This window comes from Hemiscyllium ocellatum, chromosome 1 (genome assembly GCF_020745735.1).
Source record: "Hemiscyllium ocellatum isolate sHemOce1 chromosome 1, sHemOce1.pat.X.cur, whole genome shotgun sequence".
In the NCBI taxonomy this organism is placed as follows: Eukaryota; Metazoa; Chordata; class Chondrichthyes; order Orectolobiformes; family Hemiscylliidae; genus Hemiscyllium; species Hemiscyllium ocellatum.
Genome location: NC_083401.1, coordinates 115450741 through 115472002, shown reverse-complemented (window position 1 = coordinate 115472002; position 21262 = coordinate 115450741). Strand labels below are relative to the sequence as shown.

Sequence of the window (21262 nt, the reverse complement as noted above, 5' to 3'; positions counted from 1 at the left end):
TCATCCGAGAATCTCCTATCTCAGTTGATCACTAAGGAAAAGGATAGTACCATCCATGAGATGAGACTAGATCAATAATAGTCTGAAGTTATTTTCATCTCAAAATGAGCGCTGAAACTAGATAGAGCATATGGACAGCCACTTCATTAATAGGATAATTGAGCCCTGGGGAAGGGCCTATGCCCGAAAAGTCGAATCTCCTGTTCCTTGGATGCTGCCTGACCTGCGCTTTTCCAGCAACACATTTTCAGCTCTGATCTCCAGCATCTGCAGACCTCACTTTCTCCTCCAGGATAATTGATGTAACAAAAACATATAATTACTGGGTAATTTGTGCTACAGTGTATCCAGTTTTATTTTAAAAGCAATCATAATCATTGTAGTACAGTTACGGGGCAATTCATTGTAATTTGAAAATAATTAACACAAATTTTGTTTATCTCTTTATCCTGTTTACCTGTACAATAGAGTTTGACATAAATCTCAGACAATAACTTTTGATGCCAGCAAATGTATCCACTGCCACCACCTTTATATCTTTGGCGTGGACATTATCAGGCCCTAGAAATTTATCTGCTTTCAGTCCCATTAGTTTCTCCAGCTCCTTTTTTTTTTCTAAAGTTTATTTCCTTCTATTTCTCCTTCCTGAAAGACACTAGCATTTTAGGAAGCTTTTTTTTGTTGTCTTCAGAGCAAATGTAATTGTCTAATTGCTCAACTTTTTTTTTGTTTTCATCGTGAATGAACCTGTTTAAGATTATCAGGATCCTGCATTTATCTTCTCTAAGCTTTTTCTTTTTATACATATAGCGGTCCTTAGTCTATTATGCACTTGGCAAGTTTATGCTGATACCATACCTATCCCCCTCTTAATCTCAAACCCCTGATCCTCCTCTGCTAAATGTTAAATTGCTGCCAGTATTAAGGTTTGTTAATTTTTCTAGTAACTTTATACGACTCTTTAAGTCTAATGTTACGCTCAGTGCTTCTGTTAACCATGGTTTGGCCACTTTTCCAGATGTGGTGCTCTTGTATCTTAGTTCCAGCCAACCTAATTCCAGTTTTAGGTTTCGCTCTATTGCATTGAATTCGTCTTTTGCAACAATGCCATATTTTCCTTTCAACTATTCTTCCTAAAGATAAAATACTCTTGGATGCTAAGTTCCCAATCATGATGACTCTACAGTCATATCTCCACAATCACAATCCTATTTTACCCATGTGTAGCAGTTTTGTGCTATTAATTTGTTGAACTGATTCTGAATGCAGAAATAATTTGCATGCAATAGAACAGATTGTTATTTAAATAGTGATAGATTGGAAAATGTTGCGATACAAGTTGGCGTGGGCATTCTTGTACACTGGTCATTGAAAGCAAATTTGCCTTAAGCCGTTAGGAAAGCAAAAGGTAGGTTCTTCTTCTTTGCAAGAAGATTGAAGGAGGAGAGCAAGGAAATGTTATTGTATAAGGCCTTGGTGAACCATACCAATGGAGTACTGTATGCAGTTTTGGTCTCCTTCCCAAAGAGAGGATAAACTTGCCATAGAAGGAGTGTAGCTAACCTTCACTTGGCTGATTCCTGGAGGGACAAGTTTATTAAATGAGGAGAGATTTGGTCGAGTGTGCCAGTATTCAATAGAATTCAGAAGAAGAGAGATTGTCTCATAGAATCATGCAAAATTCTGATGGCTGAGCAGACTAGATACAGGGGTGATGTTTCTCCTTTCCAAGGAGTTCAGAAGAAAGGGTCTCTGTCTCAGGATATGTGGTAGGCCCATTCAGATTGCGATGAGACATTTTTTCACTTCGAGTGGTGGACTTATCAAATTCTCAACCGCAAAATATTGTGGAGGCCAAGTCACTGAATATATTTGAAAAATAAATAGATTTTGAAAAGTCAAAGAGTTGGGGGCAAAGTTTGAGAATAGCACTGAGAAAGAGGATCAGTCATGATTGTTGAATAATAATGGGCTCAGTGGCTGAATAGCCTACTATGCTTGCATCTGTTTAGTTATTTCTATATTTCTTTTAAAAAGGCTAGAATAAGTGTGCAATTACTGACCTAGATTTTTTTTAAAAGGGGAAATCGTAATAGAGGACAGAAATAGAGAAAAGAGGATATTTTCAGCCTGTACACTTTGGTAGGAAGAATTGAGGAACTGAATGTTACTTAAATCTTAAAAAGTCACAGCAAAAGGATTTGGGAGTCATAAGGCATAAATCACAAAAAGCTGGCATCTAAGTTCAGAAAAGAGACAAGTATCACAAAGGACACGCATATAAAAATGGGGAGGCTTTGATAAAGCTATACAAGGTAGTAGCCAAATCACAGCTGAAGTACTTTGAACTGAGGAAAAGTGTGTTTGCATCTGAGGCAATTCTGAGAATGTTCACTCAGCTGATCTGGCGTATAGAAGGAATCATACGATGAGACGTATAGGTTGTAACATTGGAATATAAAAGAACGAATAGATCTGAATGAAATATACTAAATTCTAAGGTGGTTTGACAGGCTAGAATGCAGCAAGGTTGTGTCCCTTTGTGGGAGGGTCTAGGACCAAATGACACAATCTCAGAATAAGAATTTGGAGTTATGGGTCTGTTTAATAGTTGCTCAGAAATTAGGCAATGTGTTTAATATTCTGTATTACTTAATAGGAACATTTAAAAAAGGCATATGCCATTCAGACGATACAGAGTAGGCCATTTTGGACTGAAATGAGGAGGAAAGTTTCTTCATCCAGGACATGGTGAGCCTGTAAAATTATTTGCCACAGAACAATTGAGACCAAAACATTGTGTTTTCAAGGAGGAGTTAGGTACAGTCCATAGACTTAAAGGGGTCAAAAGATATGGGGAGAAAATGGGAACAGGGTAATGAGTAGGATAATCAGTCCTGATCGTATTGAATAGTAGAGCAGACCTGAAGGTCCAAATTGCTTACCCCCATTTTCATGTTTCAACATCTTTGATCGTTGCCAATCTTTCTTTTGATTTTTCTCTGCTTTATTGAAAATGGAACTATGTTGTATATAACATTTTGGATCTTAAGATCTGTAACATCTTAGGTTTCTAAAGCAGAATGAGTAAAAGAAACTTATTGTCATGTGTACTTTTATCATGGTGTCTACATCAATGACATGCCATACATAAGAGTTTAAAATGAAGAGCAAGTTCAGGTAACAGCTCTTGGTCGCTGGGAAAGATGATTAAGGAACAATGGAATACCCTGAAGATGCAGCTCGGGCAAGCTTGCATTGCCAGGGTAAGGTAGTGTAGAAGAGGACTTCCCATTTGATGATAATACCTGACTTGGGCATGCTTGCTGACACTAACTGCCCAAGAAGAACAAAGCATGGCAAATTATTAAAGAGATATGTTATTTGATTTGCTGTAGAGCTTGGTATCCTGTGTTCCTCCATAGCAATGCTCTGGCCAATCACGGTCAACTTGCTGTACTCTGCACCCATTTTCCTGTAATACAAACTGTTGTGATAATTTGAAATTTGGCATTCTCGCATTTAACCTAATGAGTACAAGATAAAATGTCTCTCTTCAGAACTATTTCATGTAAATATTTAGGAGAGAAAAATGAAGCCAAGGACAAAAATTGGTTTGAACACTGATGAAAAAGCCTAGTTGACTTGGTAGTCCATGGTTTCAAACATGATGTGCATTCTAATTTAACTGATTTTGCTTTTGGTGAAAACTAAATTTCAGTGCTAGCTATAATAAACTATAAACAGTTTTGCTTACCTGTTCTAAATCTACAGTTCTCAATTTTAGAAGAGATCAGGTATTAAAAATTGTCGTTCCTTCTGAGCTTTGGAACTAGTTCCATTATAGTTCGTTCTCGAATTGCACTTGTTTTTGTAATGAAACTTTCGAATTAGCAAATTTCTCCAAGGATTCACCATACCTTTGCCTAGTTTGTGTGATCATTTTCAAACTTAACAATTTGGTATGTAAAGGAAAGTGCTTGCAATCAGTATTAATTTTCTTTGTTCGCCTGTGGATCCGTTCCTTCAATGTAACATTGACCCTAAAACATGTCTGTCTTATTGAACAAAATTGCAGATTAGTGTAATACGTTTGATTGTGATATTTTAAAAACTGAAAGCACTGCAGTTTCTGTAAATCAGAAACAAAAACAGAAGTTGCTGGGAAAGCTCAGCAAGTCTGGCAGCTTCTGTGCAGAGAAAGCAGAGTTAGAGTTTCTGATTCGGTGAGGGTCACCAGACCCGAAACGTTGACTGTGATTTCTCTTCAGATGTTGCCAGACCTGAGCTCTTCCAGCAACTACTTCTATTTTTGTTTTTGATTGCTCTTTGCTTGTAATGAGTACCTTTCACTATTTGCATGCCTTTAGTTCTTGGTGTGAAGAGTATAAATGAGTTGAGGTTGTCCTTCAATAGCCATATATGTATAATGCATGTTTTTTTAATGGTAGCAACTGAGTATTAAACTAATTTGCAGTCGTAGTATGTATAATAAATATATTTGTTGTCTACAGTGGATGATGAAGAATCAGAGGGCGAAGAATTCACAGTGCGTGATGGATACATTCATTATGGTCAGACAGTGAAGCTGGTGTGTTCTGTTACTGGGATGGCACTTCCTAGACTGGTATAGTGGCTTCCTTTTTTGTATATCTTTAATAGTTTAGTGTTCAAACGTAAATACTTGGCATTTTGTGTATGTTCATTTTGTCACTTTTGTATCTCAAAGATAGCGAAATGACAGTACAGTTGTATGGCTGTTTGCAGGCCTTTAGCAGTTTGTTCAAGGTCAATCTTTCATCTGATTCTTGCACTACCATGGAGATGGAAAGGGTACTATTGTTACAGAATTGAGTTTTTTTTTTAAAAATCCTTGTGAGCCTCCAAAAAGTCCAGGGCACATAATCACAGAACAGAGATTGACTGTTTAGAACTGAGATGAAAACTTTTTCATTGAGGGTGGTGATTCTTTGGCGTTTTCTACCCCAGCGGGCTGTGATTATGCAATATTGAACATCAGGATAGTAATTGATAGATTTCTGGGACTAATTAAACCAAGATGTGGCAAAAGTAAAGTCAAGTGTTATTGATGTAAATAATTAGGCGCCATTTAGTTCAATGGTGGAGCAAGCTTGGTTGGTCTTTTGGTTTTTCTACAGTGACCTTGAAAACGTGACTTCCAATTACTCTCACAGTGGGGAGTGTAATGACATGTTCCTCAGAACAGATAAACAATGCACTTGAGACAAGATGCTTTCTAGTAAAGCTTAGGATACATTTGCTGTCTGAGATTTAACTTGCAGTTAGCTGAGTTGACATTAAAAGGTATATTGGATCAGATAAATTATGATGAAATATTCATGCATCAGTGAAATTTATTTCAGCAAAAAAAGTTGCATAGCATCTTATTACAGCATCAGACTTTGTCAAAACATAGGACCATAAGACATAGGAGTGGAAGTAAGGCCATTCGGCCCATCGAGTCCACTCCGCCATTCAATCATGGCTGCTGGGCATTTCAACTCCACTTACCAGAGTTCTCCCCGTAGCCCTTAATTCCTCGAGACAACAAGAATCTATCAATCTCTGCCTTGAAGACATTTAGCGTCCCGGCCTCTGCTGCACTCCGTGGAATGAATTCCACAGGCCCACCACCCTCTGGCTGAAGAAATGTCTCCGCATTCCTGTTCTGAATTGACCCCCTCTAATTCTAAGGCTGTGTCCACGGGTCCTAGTCTCCTCGTCTAATGGAAACAATTTCCTAGCGTCCACCCTTTCCAAGCCATGTATTATCTTGTACATCTCTAAGTCTCCCCTTAATCTTCTAAACTTCATTGCCCAGAAGTTACTTTGCAAATGGAGTGCCTGTGAAAGGGTTATCCCTAGTCCTAACCCTATCAACAAAAGTGGCAGTTTTTATCAATCAAACTGAAGTTAATACCAACTGAACTTAGTGATTTGTTAATCTGATTCTGGGGGTTTTCACTGAGGGATGAATGTGGGCTAGGCTGCTGAAAATGCCTTTCTTTTTCAAGATTTGGAAGTGCCAGTGTTGGACTGGTGTGTATAAAGTTAAAAATCACAATACCAGGTTATAGACCAACAGGTTTATTCAGAAACACTAGCTTTCGGAGCAAGCTCCTTCATGTGGTTTAGGATTATAAGATCTTAAGACACAGAATTTATAGCAAAAGTCTCTTGGTGACATAATATTTACTTGGTCAAAACTGAAATTGTATTGAGAAAGACCTGGATTGTTTAAGTCACACTCATCTGTGCATATGTGGATGTGTATGTGAATTTATGAGAGAGGGTCTGTGTGAATGCATGAGTCTGTAGTAGTGTGTGTAGTGCAGTGGGGTCAGCTGTGGTGTGACATGAACCCAAGACTACAGGCAATCCTACTATACTACTCTTCCCCTGCCCCCCACACACCCACGATCTCTCAGATTTATACCCCTTTACACACTCAGGCGCACACGTTTGTGGGATGAATTTGTACTTACAGAATTACATTTAACTTGCTCAAAAAATGTATGAATCCATGTATAATTCTATTTCTAATAAAGGGATTTACAGAATCTGTCTGAACATTGGGGCACAGGCACCTCACGCCTTCAATGCATTATCTGTGCTGACCTGGCACCTATTGACAAGTTCACTTGAGAAGGTAACTTGTGAAAAGATATTCTAGGGTTTACATTTGAAAGAACTGAAATCAACATGGTCATTCTAAAAGATGAGAGACTTAACAAACAGTCCAGGTCTTCTTCAATCCAGGTCAGTTGCATCGCACTAACTTTTTACTATAAACTGTGTGTCTTGCAATCTTATACTCCACAATCACCTGATGAAGGAGCAGAGCTCCGAAAGCTAGTGCTTCCAAATAAACCTGTTGGGCTATAATCTGGTGTTGTGATTTTTAACTTTCTCTTTCAATAGTAACTTGCCGCATTAACAGGAAAATTATGGTTCAATCTGTTTTGACACACACGTCGGTAATTCTGAAAAGAACAAACGACAGACTAACTTAGTGCATAGGTTTTATGCCTCCATGTCGTTTTGGATTTATAACCAATGCAGGTGAAGCACACTTTGTGGATGTTGTCATTTGTACTGGCTTTTCCCACCTGGTTTATTGATCAATATTTCCTCTGTTATTTGAGTTATGACTACATGCGCTCTTGAGCATGCAACACTGTTTTATCTTTTGGTGTAGTAGTGAAGACTTCTTCGAGCACCAAATTTCAAACCTTTAGCAAAGTTGATGCTTGGGCAAAAACACTGGCAGCATATTGATTTTCAAGTTTTGGGTAACATGTCATGGAGGCTATCATTACACGGGAGTTCTGTTACCAAATTCTCTTGGTAGTTTATACTGTATATGAGAGAGAGGTCAACTGTTTCATTTCTTTTTCTGTTTCTCTTGGTGACATAATATTTACTTGGTCAAAAACAAGCTGATGCTTTAGGTATCAAATGGACAAATGTTCACAACACCACTGTGGAATTCAATAAACTGACATTAAATTTCTTGATCTTTTGCAGATAATTCGTAAAGTTGATAAACAAACAGCATTATTAGATGCGGATGACCCAGTGTCACAGCTCCATAAGTGTGCATTTTATCTGAAAGATACAGAAAGGATGTATCTGTGCCTTTCTCAAGAAAGGATAATCCAATTTCAAGTAAGAAAATGAATTATTTTGACTGTTTTATCAAACCATTGTGTGTAGGTAAGTGAGACATGTTTCTTAAATCCATCTTGAATTATGGGCCTCAAAAGAATTGAGAAATTATATTGATGAATCAATTGGCCATGTTACAGATTTCGTTTTCTATAGCATGCTGCAGTGGCTTTAGTTCTCCAAGTGATAACTAACTCTGCATTTGAAGTTTTATGTACAGTTCCAGAGGTTGCATTGCCTGAAATGAAGTTAGAAACAAGCCAACTAGCAACATGTCAAAAGCACACATCTAATTGTTTTGGTTGCAATCAGGGAAAATAGATCTCTTAGATGTATAGGGAATGAGTTCAGGCATGGGAAGACTATCCAGAATAGGGCAACAAAGTTGTCAAAATTATAAATACAGCCCATTAAAATGATGCAAGTATGGCCCAGTAGTCTTGAATTTTCAAACCATGATCAGTCTTCAAAGCAGCCTTTATTACAAATTTCCCCTTTTTATAGCTTAGCAATGACTATTTAATTGAAGAACAGAGTTAAATTGAGCAATCTGAGCAAATCAGATGGACTGAAGTACATGGGCAACAAAAGTCATTTTCTTATACATTGCTACATAATTTATTATTATTAATCTGCTTGCAGTCATAAACAGTGGTAAACCAATACAAATGTCCACTACACGGACTCAGTTGTGTTACAGCAAAAGAGAGACTCTTTCCTCCTCACATTTCAACCTCAAGTTGTTTTGAAAACAAAAATGAAGAGATTTATAACTGGCGGTTAAGATTGAGCAATAAATGCTGACCTTGCCAGCAATGCTCACATTTTGTGAAATTTTTTTAAAAACAAAGGATTTGCATTAGACAGAATTAGTGTCTGATTTCTACTTTGTCATCAGACAATTGTGAAAAGGAACTGTGTTACCATGTAAAGGGATAGGCTCAAATGTTTGGTTTAACAACAATCTTGTAGCTACTGGTTTCAAGGTAACATGACAGAAACTTGAGCAAGTTATATGTCTTCTCTGTTGCCTAAGGGTGTTATATGAGGAGAAGTTACATTAGATTGTAGGTGACTCCTTTATTTCCTGGTAGCAAATATTGCATTTTCTCTACATCTCAACCTTTTTCTTCACTTTTCAAATGCTGGAGGAACTGGCTTTTGACAAGCTGTTCCTCTGACATCAGCAACAATCTGTACTTCATCCAAATAGCTATTCTTTGTGTTGTTTGTTCCTTGTATAACATATCCATCCCTTTTCTTGTGCACTATATCTAAAGCTGAACCAGACAGACTTATACGTGGGTCAAGAATCTTGGTAAATTAATAATAGAATTGACAATATACTTTGAAGGTTTATCTGTACTGGTTAAGTGTACTGGTTTCAGAACTTCATGTTGACTTTACTTTCAAGTTAAGATTGTAATTTGACAAATTGCGTTGTTTTCCATCTGAGATATGATATACTTCTGGCATTTGAAAGGACTACCAGTGTTCAGAAATTAATTAGAACGTTTAAAAAAAGTAATAAAATCTTTGAACTATTCCAGCAGTATAAATTATTATTGCTTGTTCCCCATATAAAAATCTGTTGAACTTAATTCACCTAACTGCTACTTCAATCAATGTAAATTTACATGAGAATACACAATATGGATAGGTGTCCTCTTCATCTTTGCAATGTTGCAAAGAATTATTTCTTAATGGTAAGCCTCAGTCATTTGGTCGGCAAACAGAGAAACCACTTGTCAATAATAAGGATTCGCAAACATTAAAATACGCTACCAGTTTGTTTTTGTTAGTAGTTGAGGGAATAAGTATTAGGCAGTATGTTCTCAGAATTAGCTGTTCTGACCTTGAATAATATTCATGTTTGTATAGTAGGGAGGAATTGTGGTTTGACTTGCCCAAAGACTGCACTTCTAATGGTGGTGCTCTCCCTCAGTACTGTGCTGAAATGTTGACCTACACCACTGGTTCAGGTTTCTGCTGTGTGTCTTTGTTTGAGACGTTAGAATGTTATCACTGAAGCAAATGGATGTAAATCCTTGCACTAATTTTCAATTCTGGATGTAAATAAATGAAAATCAATGTTCAGAATTCAGCTTTTTATTTTTAACTAAAAGTTCTTGGCTGCAAGTTAAATGCACATATGTTCAATTCAGTATTTCTTTTGGAACATGGTTTGCAGCCGATACATCATTGCCAGCACAACTTAAAATTTAGCTTTTTGTGTAGTTAGTGCATTCTTACTAAAATACAACTATGTTGCTTCCTTATCAAAATATGTTTTTTATTTTAGCCAGAACTTCCATGGCTAACTACATCAAACATTTGCAATCAGGAAGTTGCACCAAAATTATTTTTGAAATATTTTATAAGTTTTATGCTGTAGATTTCAATTCTATGAAATTAAACTTTCAAGTGTTTGCAGTGGAACTTTTATTAACTGCTGTAATTGACTTTACTGATTGGGGAATTGAAATTAAAAAGGCATTTGAGAATCTCAAAGCACTGGTGTTGTACATGTACCAAATAGTACATATGTTGGGCCTATTATAAAAATATTAAAACGCTGGAATATCGATAATAGTAGACACAGGTCTTAAAACTTATAGTAAGCACAACATTAATGATGATTCAATTGTAATTTTGGTCATGCAGGAGATTGATCATAGGTTAACTAAAGAAACAATGTTTTGACCAATGAAGATAGTGGTAAATAATTGGAATATGAATAATACAAGTTCCACTGTACTTTGAAGACTGAACTGATCTTTCACTATTTTAAAAACTTATGTCTCCATAAAGTCAATCAATGCAACTTGGATTTAGTTTGTGTTTCATGGTCAGTGTGTGTTTTAATTTAATTTTGCCCCCTCCCTCCCTCCCCTAACAGGCCACTCCATGTCCAAAAGAACCAAACAAAGAAATGATAAACGATGGAGCCTCTTGGACAATCATAAGCACAGATAAGGCTGAATACACTTTCTACGAGGGGATGGGGCCCGTACATGCACCAGTGACACCTGTACCTGTTGTAGAAAGTCTTCAGGTAACAGGACTTAGAACATTTATAGGTTTGCTTGTTTACATTTAGATTACAGTGGCTAAATCTCTTTACATTAAGGGCAAGAACGTATCAGTGCAAGTTTTTTTGAAAATGCTATAGTTTTAAGATGTGCCCAAGAAGAACCAGCCATTGACTGAAGAAACTGGCTAACAAATTAGGTGATCTTTGACTTTGAGGGGGAAAGTTTGTTTTTCGGCTCTGCAAGGTGTGATAGACAGAATATATCACGTTGTTTAAAAGTCTCTGAACCCAGCTATCGGAAAAAAATATACACATTTTTTATTTGCATGTGATCGAACAAGTCCCACATCTTTTAAAATTAAATAACTTGGCTAAGTATCGTTAAAAGACCAGCCTTACGAAAAAGATTCAACTAAAACGTGTGCTTTAATCTAAGAGCAGTGATAATTTTACTACTTGTCCATCAGTGTACTTGGCAAATTAGCTTTCAGGGCTAAGTGACAAGAGGCCTAGATACAGTACAACCTCCAGGGAATTGGTCAGTTGTCATCTTGGAAAATTGTGGACTTGTTTAGCTTGCATATCATATTTAAGGCTTGGCTGCATATGTACAGCTTTGCTTTAATCTATAACAGTCAAGTTATTCTTAAGTCAATTGACCTCAAAGAGACCCTGAAACACACCTAACAACAATTTGCACTTGTATAACTTGTATGCACTTGGTGGGCGGCATGGTGGCACAGTGGTTAGCACTGCTGCCTCACAGCGCCTGAGACCCGGGTTCAGTTCCCGACTCAGGCGACAGACTGTGTGGAGTTTGCACGTTCTCCCCGTGTCTGCGTGGGTTTCCTCCGGGTGCTCCGGTTTCCTCCCACAGTCCAAAGATGTGCAGGTCAGGTGAATTGGCCATGCTAAATTGCCCGTGGTGTTAGGTAAGGGGTAAATGTGGGGGTATGGGTGGGTGGCGGGTCGGTGTGGACTTGTTGGGCCGAAGGGCCTGTTTCCACGCTGTAAGTAATCTAAAAAAAAACCTTTCAACACAGACCGCATTGAAAGCTACTTGAAAGATGCAATCTGAAGAAAACAGTTGTCAAGATGATAAAAAAATGGAGCATTTAACAAAAGCTTAATCCAAGGTTGGTTTTTAAGACATTTAAAGAACTGTGTGTTGGAGACATTGAAGGGAAGTTCCAGAATATTAAGTTTAGGTGGCTGTTGGCATCAGGAGTAGAGTGAAGAAAGAGGGATGTAAGCTGGAAGCCAAAGTTAGAAGTATGGAGATTTCTGAACTGCAAGGCTAGAGCTGTTCATGAATATAGGAAGGATTATGTGGAAAAGTGCTGAAACAATGGTGAGAATTTTAAATTGGAGGTAATGTAGAGACGAGAACTCAAGGTAGATCATTGAGGGAATATAGTGGATGAGCAGGACATGTACTTTGAAATACAGGTAACTCAGTTTTAGATGTTATGTTTACACAGTGTAGCAAAGGGGCAGCTGGAAGAATTAAATCCAAAGGTGGCAAAGGAGAGATGAAAAGTTTTAAAAACAAATTGGCTGCTGAAGAATGGGATTTAACAATATTATACAAGTTGAAGTCAGCCATCGTTGTTACAGATACATAATTGAAAGATTGGCTTGCTTCAAATAGGATAAACAGCCTTAATCAGGTGCACTGAGCTTGAATTTTTTTTTGTTTAAATTAGCTTGATCTGCTTAATTGGAAAAAATAGCTAATTGTTGATGTTGAGCAATCACTTGGATAACATGGGCAGCAGAAGTATAGAGACATTTTGCAAAAATAAAGTTGATGTAATCAGTGGGCACCTGCTTCATGTTTGCTAAAGGTTTGAGAAAGGTTTTCAGTTGAACAACTTCAGAGACAATGTTGCAAAGTATAGAAGCAAAGCTGTTGTTGGCTATTTTGACTGTGGTTGAGATGAATAAAGGATATTTCCCGACTGTGGGATCTAGAACCAGGGGAAACAGTTTCAAAATAAAGGGCAAGGCATTTTAGATGAGGAACGTTTGCTCTGCTTCAGTATTGAAGTTTTAGTCGTTTAGTTCAAACATAAATTTCTATTTATTAATGATATCAGGTATAAGGAAGGCATGGAAAAATAGCATTGAGGTAGATGATCAGCCATTATCTAGAATGGCGGAGCAGAATCAAAGGGCTGACTGGCCTACCCATGCGGCTATGTTTGTTAAACAAAATGAAAGTCATCCACAAATCTGAGCGGTCTGGAGATGGCGTTGCAGAAGAATGCTTTTTGCAATTAAAGGAGGACTATATCAGTAGTCACAGGATAAGGAAGGTTAATTTCTTATGGTCAGAAGAACATGATCATGTAATCTTGGCATGGTCAGTGATCTAGCAAGGCAAAATCCTGATTAGGGAACTTCTCAGTGTTTCAGGAAAATGGACAAATTTTCATGACAATTGTTTCAAACATTTGGTGAGAAATGAGGGTAGGGAGTTTACAGGTTGGGAGATTTGGTAGTTCGTAAACACGGGATTGTGGAGGACAGTTGAAGAAGCATAACACCTTGGAAGATTGAGCAATTTGACAGTTAGACACTTTGGAAGTAAGTTTGATCAGTTTAATGGGAATGGAGTCAAAATAAGCTGTGAGAAGTGAGGACTACAGATGCTGGAGATCAGAGACGCGAGTGTAGTGGAAAAGCTCAGCAGGTCAGGCAACATCCGAGGAGCAGGAGAATTGACATTTTGGACATAATGATGAAGGGCTTATGCCCAAAATGTCGATTCTCCTGCTCAGATGCTGCCTGACCTGTGCTTTACCAGCACCACACTCTTGACTCTAAATAAGCTGCCCCATAAGCAAATTCACATGTAAATCTTTGAGGATAGATGAGTTAGAAAGTGAAGAGGGTTCATTTTGGAGTTTAGACATAGGCATCATTGATGTGGAGGAATTGACTTAGAGTTCAAGAGGAAATTACCTAAGAACAGTAGTAAATTCTCTCCATCCATCTAATAAGATGAATTCCTAAACTTCGCATTAATTCCTAACAACACCAACAAATGTTTATTTTCCCTGGAGCAGAGGCTGAGGGACCTTTTTATAGAAGTTTCCAAATTCATGAGGGTCATTGTTGGGGTGAATAGCGAGGTCCAAAACTAGAGGGCAAAGGTTTAAGGTGAGAAGAGAAAAATTAAAAGGGCCCTGAGGGTCACCTTTTTCCATGCAAAGGGTGATAGTGTGCATGGAATGAGCTGTCATAGGAAGTAGTGGAGGCTGGTTCAATTACAATATTTAAAAGGTATCAAGATGGAAAATGAATAGGAAAGGTTTAGAGGAGTCTGGACAAAATGCTGGCAAATGGAAGTAGATTAATTTTATGATATCTGGTCAGCAGGGACCAAAGGGTTTGTTTCCATGCTGTACATCTCTATGATTCTAGTATACATAACTCTGACTTTAGCTCAGTGGAAGGATAGCTTGTTTGAAACTTAATGTTCCAGGTAAGCATTCTGCCTAGGTTTACAGGTCGTACAAAGTTAGGTAGAGGAACAGGTAACATTGAGGCAGCGGAGACCCTCCCAAAGGATTTGGGCAGGTTAGGAGAGTGGGCAAAGAAGTGGCAGATGGAATACAATGTGGGAAAGTGCGAGGTCATGCACCTCGGTAGCAAGAACAGAGAAATGGACTGTTTTCTAAATGGGGAGGAAATTCAGAAGTCTGAATGCAAATAGTCTTGGGAATTCTAGTCCAGGATTCTCTCAAGGTAAACTTACAGGTTGAGTCAGTAGTTCGGAAGGTAAATGCAATGATAGTATTTATTTTGACAGGACATGAATATGAAAGGAGGAATGTATTTCTGAGGCCCTGGTCAGGCCATGTTTGGAGTACTATGTGCATTTTTGGGCCCCATATCTCAGGAAGGATGTACTGGCCCTGGAGCATGTTCAGAGGAGATTCATGAAATGGTTCCAGAAATGAACAGATTAACATATGACGAATGTTTGAGGACTCTGGGTCGATACTGGATGGAGTTTAGGAGGATGAGGAAGGATCTAATTGAAAAATAAAGAATACCGAATGCCCTGGACAGAGTGGATAATGGGAAGATATTTCCATTGGTAGACGAGACCAGGACCTGAGGCACAGTCTTAGAGTAAAGGGAAGACCTTTTAGAACAGATGAAGAGGAACTTCTTCAGCCAGAGAGTAGTGAATCTGTGGAATTCACGGACAGAAGGCTGTGGAGGCCAGCTCATTCTGAATATTTAAGACTAAGATAGGTTCTTGATTGTCAAGGGGTTCAAGGGTTATGAGGAGAAAGTAGGAAAATTGGGTAGAGAAACTTATCAGCCATGATTGAACAGCGGAGCGGACTCAATGGTCTGATTGGCCTAATTTCTGCTCCTATGTCTTATGGCCTTAAACACACTATGTAAAAAGGTTGCTTGTCAATTATTTTGTAGTCCCCATCCTTGTATGAAGTTTTGGTAAATCCATGATTTCCAAGAAGAGGCAGGTGCCCACCCAGGGTTTATAGTAACAGGTTAATGTAGGCCAGGCCCACATTTCACTCCCTGCACCTGTTCCCTGGGATACCTGCTGTGTGTGAGGGGATTTTAAAGTCATGTCTTATTGGATTGAGTTCTTTTTCTGTTTTAACATATGTTTTGTCATATTTGTTCATCTGTTGTTTATGTCCTAACACAACATGGAAAACCTGACACTCCTGGTTTCCTTTTCCCAGAATTTTCCTCAGCTGGAATGGACTTCTGGTTATTCATGAAGTCTTTTCTAACTTTAGGTTATTTAAGCTTTGTCTTTTGGGCATCTTTGGAACCTAACTAAGGACTGTAAGGAGGCACTTCCTTTTGCAGATTTTTAAAAATTGAAACCGGTATACTGGAATCCTCCTCTGTCATCATTCTTTCACAATGCAGCTGATACTTAATGTTGAGTAAATTACTGTAAGGAAACTTCTTTCCCTTAAACTTGTCATGTCTCTGTTTAAATCTGTTATCACAAATTGAAATAAATTCTACATGATTTTCCGGGAGAATCTTACTGGTGAATTTTGGTTGGAACAGTAGGCAATATTTTAAACACGCAACTTTTGTACTCATAGTGAATAGAAGAAATGAAAAAACCAAATATGCTGCAAGGCTGCAACACGGGTGTTCATGTCAGAACTGTGAAAACTGTTGTTGACTTAAGTTCATTGATTCCGTAAAGCTTGTCTACATTCTGAAAGGCACAAGTCAGGAGTGTGATAGAATACTCTTCACTTGCCTGGATAGGTGCAGCTTCAACGACATTCAGGATGCTCAATATTATCCAGAGCAACGATTATAAGGAACAGGAGTGGGCTGTTTGGCCCCTTGAGCCTGTTCTGCCATTCGGTATTTCATAGCTGTTCCAGCATTCCTCGTATCTACCTCATAATCCAACTTGGTTAGTTGGGGAGTTATAACTCCTGATTTCCCCAACTAATCAAGAATCTATCGGTGTCAAAGTTAATATGCACGAGGACTATGCCCCACAGCTCTCTGTGGCAAGGAGTTCCAAAGAAGTACAAGCCTCCGATAAATTCCTTCTCATCTCAGTTTTAAATCTGTGCCCCTCTTTTCTGAAACCATGCCCATGGGTTGGAGGACATGAGCTACAGGGAGAGGCTGAATGGGCTGGGGCTGTTTTCCCTGGAGTGTTGGAGGCTGAGGGTGTGATCTTTAGAGGCTTATAAAATCATGAGGGGCATGAATAGGGTAAAATGAGTAAGGTCTTCCCCCTGGTGTTGGGGGAAGAATCCAGAACTAGAGGGCATAGGTTTAGGGTGAGAGGGAAAAAATTTAAAAGGGACCGAAGGGGCAACCTTTTCACATGGAGGGTGGTGCATGCATGGAATGAGCTGCCAGAGGAAGTAGTGGAGGCTAGTACAATTACAACATTTTAATAGGCATAGGGAATAGGAATAGGAAAGGTATAGGAATAGGAAAGGTCTGGAGGGATGTGGCCAAGTGCTGGCAAATGGGACTAGATTAGGTTAGGATATCTGGTCGACATGGGCAAGTTGGACCGAGTTTCCATGTTGTTTGTCTGACTCTGGTCATAGACTCTCCATGAATAAAGATCCTCTCAACATTTACTCTGTCAGGCCCATCAGTGAGATCACCTCTTATTCATCTAAACTCTAGAGAGTAGAGTCCTAATTTATTTACCTTTTGCTGATAAGACAGATCCTCCATAGCAGGGATCATTCTGCTGAATCTTCTCTGAACTGCCTCCAATGAAATATCTTTCCTTGGTACTGCAGATGTGGTCTCACCAGCACCTTGCACGGTTGAAGTAAGACTTCCCTACTCTTGTACTCCAACCCTTTTGAAATAAGGGCCAACATTGCATTATCCTTCCTGATTAGATGCTGCACCAGTATGCTTGTGTCTTGTGTACAAGTATTTCCAAGTCCCTTTGTGTTGCAGCTTCCTGCCATTTTTCTCCATTTAACTGATTGGCACCTTCTGCATTCAATCCCTTCGCCACCAACGCAATGGTCACAGTATGTATGATCTACAGGATGCACAGCAACAAATTCAGGCACCTCCTGGTAGCACTTTCTGAACACACAACCTCTATCACTGAGAAGGACAAGGGCACCACCTGCAATTTCCACTTTAAGCAATAGCACATCCTGACTTGGAACTGGGTTGCTGTTCCTACACAAACATTGGATTTAAATCCTGGGACTTCCTTATGAGAAATGTACTCCTTATACCAACATTCTACAGTTAAGAAGACCACCACCACCTCCAGTGCAATTGGTGATAGGCAATAAGTGCTCACTTAACCAGTGATACCCACACCCTCTGAATTTGTAACAAAATGCTCTGATGCACATATAATGCAGTTTGATGGAAAACACTAATGAGACCTGCTACATTTTTCTCCTAAATTCAGCAGGATTCACCTATGGTTACAATGTAATAGAAATTTATTGCAGCAGCATCCATAAGTTTGAGACTGTCTGAAGAGTTTCTTTTGGCTGTAGGCGAGTATGCTTGTAGTAACTGATTCTATGCTGAAAGATTTTTTTCAGCAATGGAATGACTAAACTGTTTGTAATTTACTGGTGAGTGTTTTAAATGAGCCTTGTGTAAACTAGCAAAGGAACTCTACTTGCTTTGGGCACCAACAGGTAGGTTTAAGGCAATATGTATCATTATTAATGATACAATAACTTTGCAGTGTATTATGGATGTATATACAGCAGCTGGCTTTGTACAACTGACCTTTTCTTTTATAGTTAAATGGAGGCGGGGACGTTGCAATGCTTGAGCTCACGGGACAGAATTTTACACCTAATCTGCGAGTTTGGTTTGGTGATGTGGAAGCTGAGACCATGTACAGGTGAAGAAATTTACTAAACATTTTATAGATGGCTATTTTGAGTTCAATTTGGTTGAACCACATTAAGGTGGTTGGGGTGGAAGAAAAATGGTTTACTTGTTTTATTCTGTGCTTCCGCATATTAACGTAGCTAAGCCCAATTTAAATTTTACTGTCTGGCTGATTGACATCGGATCTGTTATCCATACATCCTGGCACTTTATATGCATTTAAAGAAGCTTCATCTCACTGACACTTGCTCAGTATTGCTACTTAGTCATTTTTCTGCTGTGTTGCCCTTAAACCTGATCCCGTATGTATTGTTAGCTTCATTATTTGGCTATAGGCACAATATATCTGTCAGCACTGTTCATATTGTTAATATTTATGCATGTTTAATAGATAAATCTTTATTTGTGTATTCTTAATAGACCTAGAAATCAAACTGGTAGAAACGTTTTGGGATAAGGGAACCTGGAGTTATTTTGTTCCCTGGTCCAGAAGGCTGCATTCAATTGTTCGGTTTTTTAATCACTATTCAGTAGTATTTGCTGATCAAGCCTGGAGCAGGTTAAACTAGACACTTTGCTTAACTCTGCGATGAAATGTTACTTTTATGCAAGTACCACTCAGGGAGACACCATTGCTAACACAAACTGAGGTGACAATCATTGGGCTAGACTGTTCAAACTTTTTGGGGGAAGTTGTGGTGAAGTATTGTGTAAAGCAACTTTCAATATCATTTGAGTGCCCAAGTAATCCTTAAGTGCCCAACTCTCTTGGAGAGCACTGAGCCAACTGACTTCACGTAATGACCTAGAGGTTTGATCGAATTCATGATTTTAATTTTGTCCTTACAGAAATGTAGCAGTTTTGGAATGTTCTAAACCTGTGGACTGTATTGTACAATTTAGCATAGTCAGTGAACAAAATAATTCAGTTAATGTAGTACTGAAATGTTATTTTTTTATCCAGCATTTAAATTTACAGTGACATGCAAATCAGCAATGCCTTTGAAGCTGGGAAGCTATGCTCAAAACTGTGCCAAAGCTAAAAGGATTAGTTTGCAGACCAAGCAATTGTAAATCAGATTTACCTACATGCAACTTCATCTTTACTTATTGAACATTTCATATCATTGTCTCCTTATCTGTCTATTGCTGTGATCTTTATCTGCACTCCTTGAAAGATAAAAGGGCATCAATTCATGCTAGAGCACTGATCTCGACGCAGCGCACGAGGTCAAGGCAAATTTGGCCAGCTTTCCACTCATCCACTGCCAGAAATAAGCATGTTTTCTTTGTGTATTATTTGTGAATTTTTAATATTTTTAGACAACATCTGAGCTGCTCAAGCTGAGAGTACCAATGCAGATGTTGTATCTATGCCACTTTGTGGCATGCAAATGTGACACAAAAGTGGCAAAAGTATTTTATTGAAACAATTAAAATGCTATCATTTTCTGGCAATTTTTTTATGGCAAGATGGAAGCCTAAACCTTGGAATAAAATCAAAGTCAGTCTATGCTATATAGACAAGTGTTGAAATATTCTGTACCTTGTGGTGCAGTACAACCTCATTATTTTTAATGCAGTTACATATTGCATAATTTTGAACTAAGGTTTGAGTATGTTTTATTTTAACAGGGAACCTGTAACTTAAATGACCAAGGCGTTTTCACTTTTTACATTGGGATCTGGTAATGTTGTTTTTGATCCACTGGACGCACATGTTTCAAGTGTGTACTCTTATGTGATTTAACCTGGCCACATGTGAGAATGCTAATATTTCCATGGAAGCAATTTTATTCCCATATTCCAAAATTTTGGGCACACTTGCATTTTGGTATCTCTGAGATCTTTCTGACAATAAGGTTAATTTCTAAGGTATCGAATGAAGTTTTATTCCCTTAGTGCAAGATAATGTTCAATGCATACGCTGTACCTTTATAAGCGATCATGGTGTAATTGAAATAAAAATCATTTATCTAACTCTTTGCTAAATGGCTTCAATTTTGTTTTTAAAAGGTGTGCGGAGAGCATGCTCTGTGTTGTTCCAGATATTTCTGCATTCCGAGAGGGTTGGCGATGGGTGCGTCAACCTGTTCAGGTCCCAGTCACTCTGGTTCGAAATGATGGGATTATCTACTCTACGAGCCTTACTTTCACATACACACCAGAGCCTGGACCAAGACCACACTGCAGTGCTGCTGGAGCCATCCTTAGAGCTAATTCCAGCTTGATGGCATCAAATGACTCGAATACAAACAGTGAGGGAAGTTACACAACTGTCAGCACAAACTCAACTATTGTCACATCAGCAGCAACAGTAGTCTCCTAACTATTAAAGTGGTTTAAAGACAGTGGCCAAGTCTTGGGAAGGGAGAAGATGCAAAACTGTTGAAGTGCTGCAAAGAAAACCCAACTAGTATCAACAATTGTGGTATTCTGGAAATCACCTCTTTGTTCAGATGGTGGACATGTCAAGCATTGATAATCTGCAAGGGGTGTTACCACATTAAGAAAATACACCTATGTATAAAACTTTATAAAGAGCTAAAATGGAAATCTATTTTTCAGCTGTTTAAAGTGTGGGCAAGATATAAAGAATTTGGGTGGGATGTTGGTGAAGAAGACTAGAGAATGCATACAAAAATAACATAGTTTCTATGGACCAAGAAACTTGTATAAGCTTTAGTGGAGGTACAGTTTCACCATACCTTTTTTGTATTATACATATAGTACACTTTTGTTACCAAATAGTTTATATTTTCTTCCTATGAGCAATGGGCTCTGAAGTATCCAGGTTCCAGGCTTGACCTTGCTGTATATTCTCATCACCTACTATACCAGTAAAGACCTATATTTTGGTCACTGGCTGGAACTGTCCTAATTTTTATTTTTTTTATAAAAAAAACTTGAGTCGTGTGACTTTATTAATTGAAAGTGGTGTTTGAGAGGAGAACCTCATTTTTATGATCTGTCAATCTGCATTACTGTACTTAATGGATGTCTCTATGACACCATGATGTGGGACAAAAATCAGTTACAGTATCATGATCTTTATCATAACTTAAAGAAGCACTAAAGTCAAACTGGCTAAATGTGATCTGTTACACAAAGGCAATCTAAACACAGATGTAAGCTGGTTCCTTTTATCTATAAAAGGTTACA

The 21262-nt window shown here is 38.3% G+C and overlaps 1 protein-coding gene across 2 annotated transcripts in view; it reads left to right on the top strand.

Annotated features, from left to right (window-relative positions):
- rbpjb (recombination signal binding protein for immunoglobulin kappa J region b) overlaps positions 1-20962 on the top strand; it is an 86766-nt gene extending 65804 nt beyond the window's left edge. For both annotated transcript variants that reach the window (XM_060825103.1, XM_060825110.1), the window contains exons 7-11: positions 4515-4627; positions 7549-7689; positions 10589-10744; positions 18007-18110; positions 20117-20962. In XM_060825103.1, the coding sequence (XP_060681086.1) occupies positions 4515-4627; positions 7549-7689; positions 10589-10744; positions 18007-18110; positions 20117-20429 (827 nt within the window). In that variant the 3' untranslated portion in view covers positions 20430-20962. The remainder of the gene's footprint in view (positions 1-4514; positions 4628-7548; positions 7690-10588; positions 10745-18006; positions 18111-20116) is intronic.
- Positions 20963-21262: the final 300 nt, after the last annotated feature.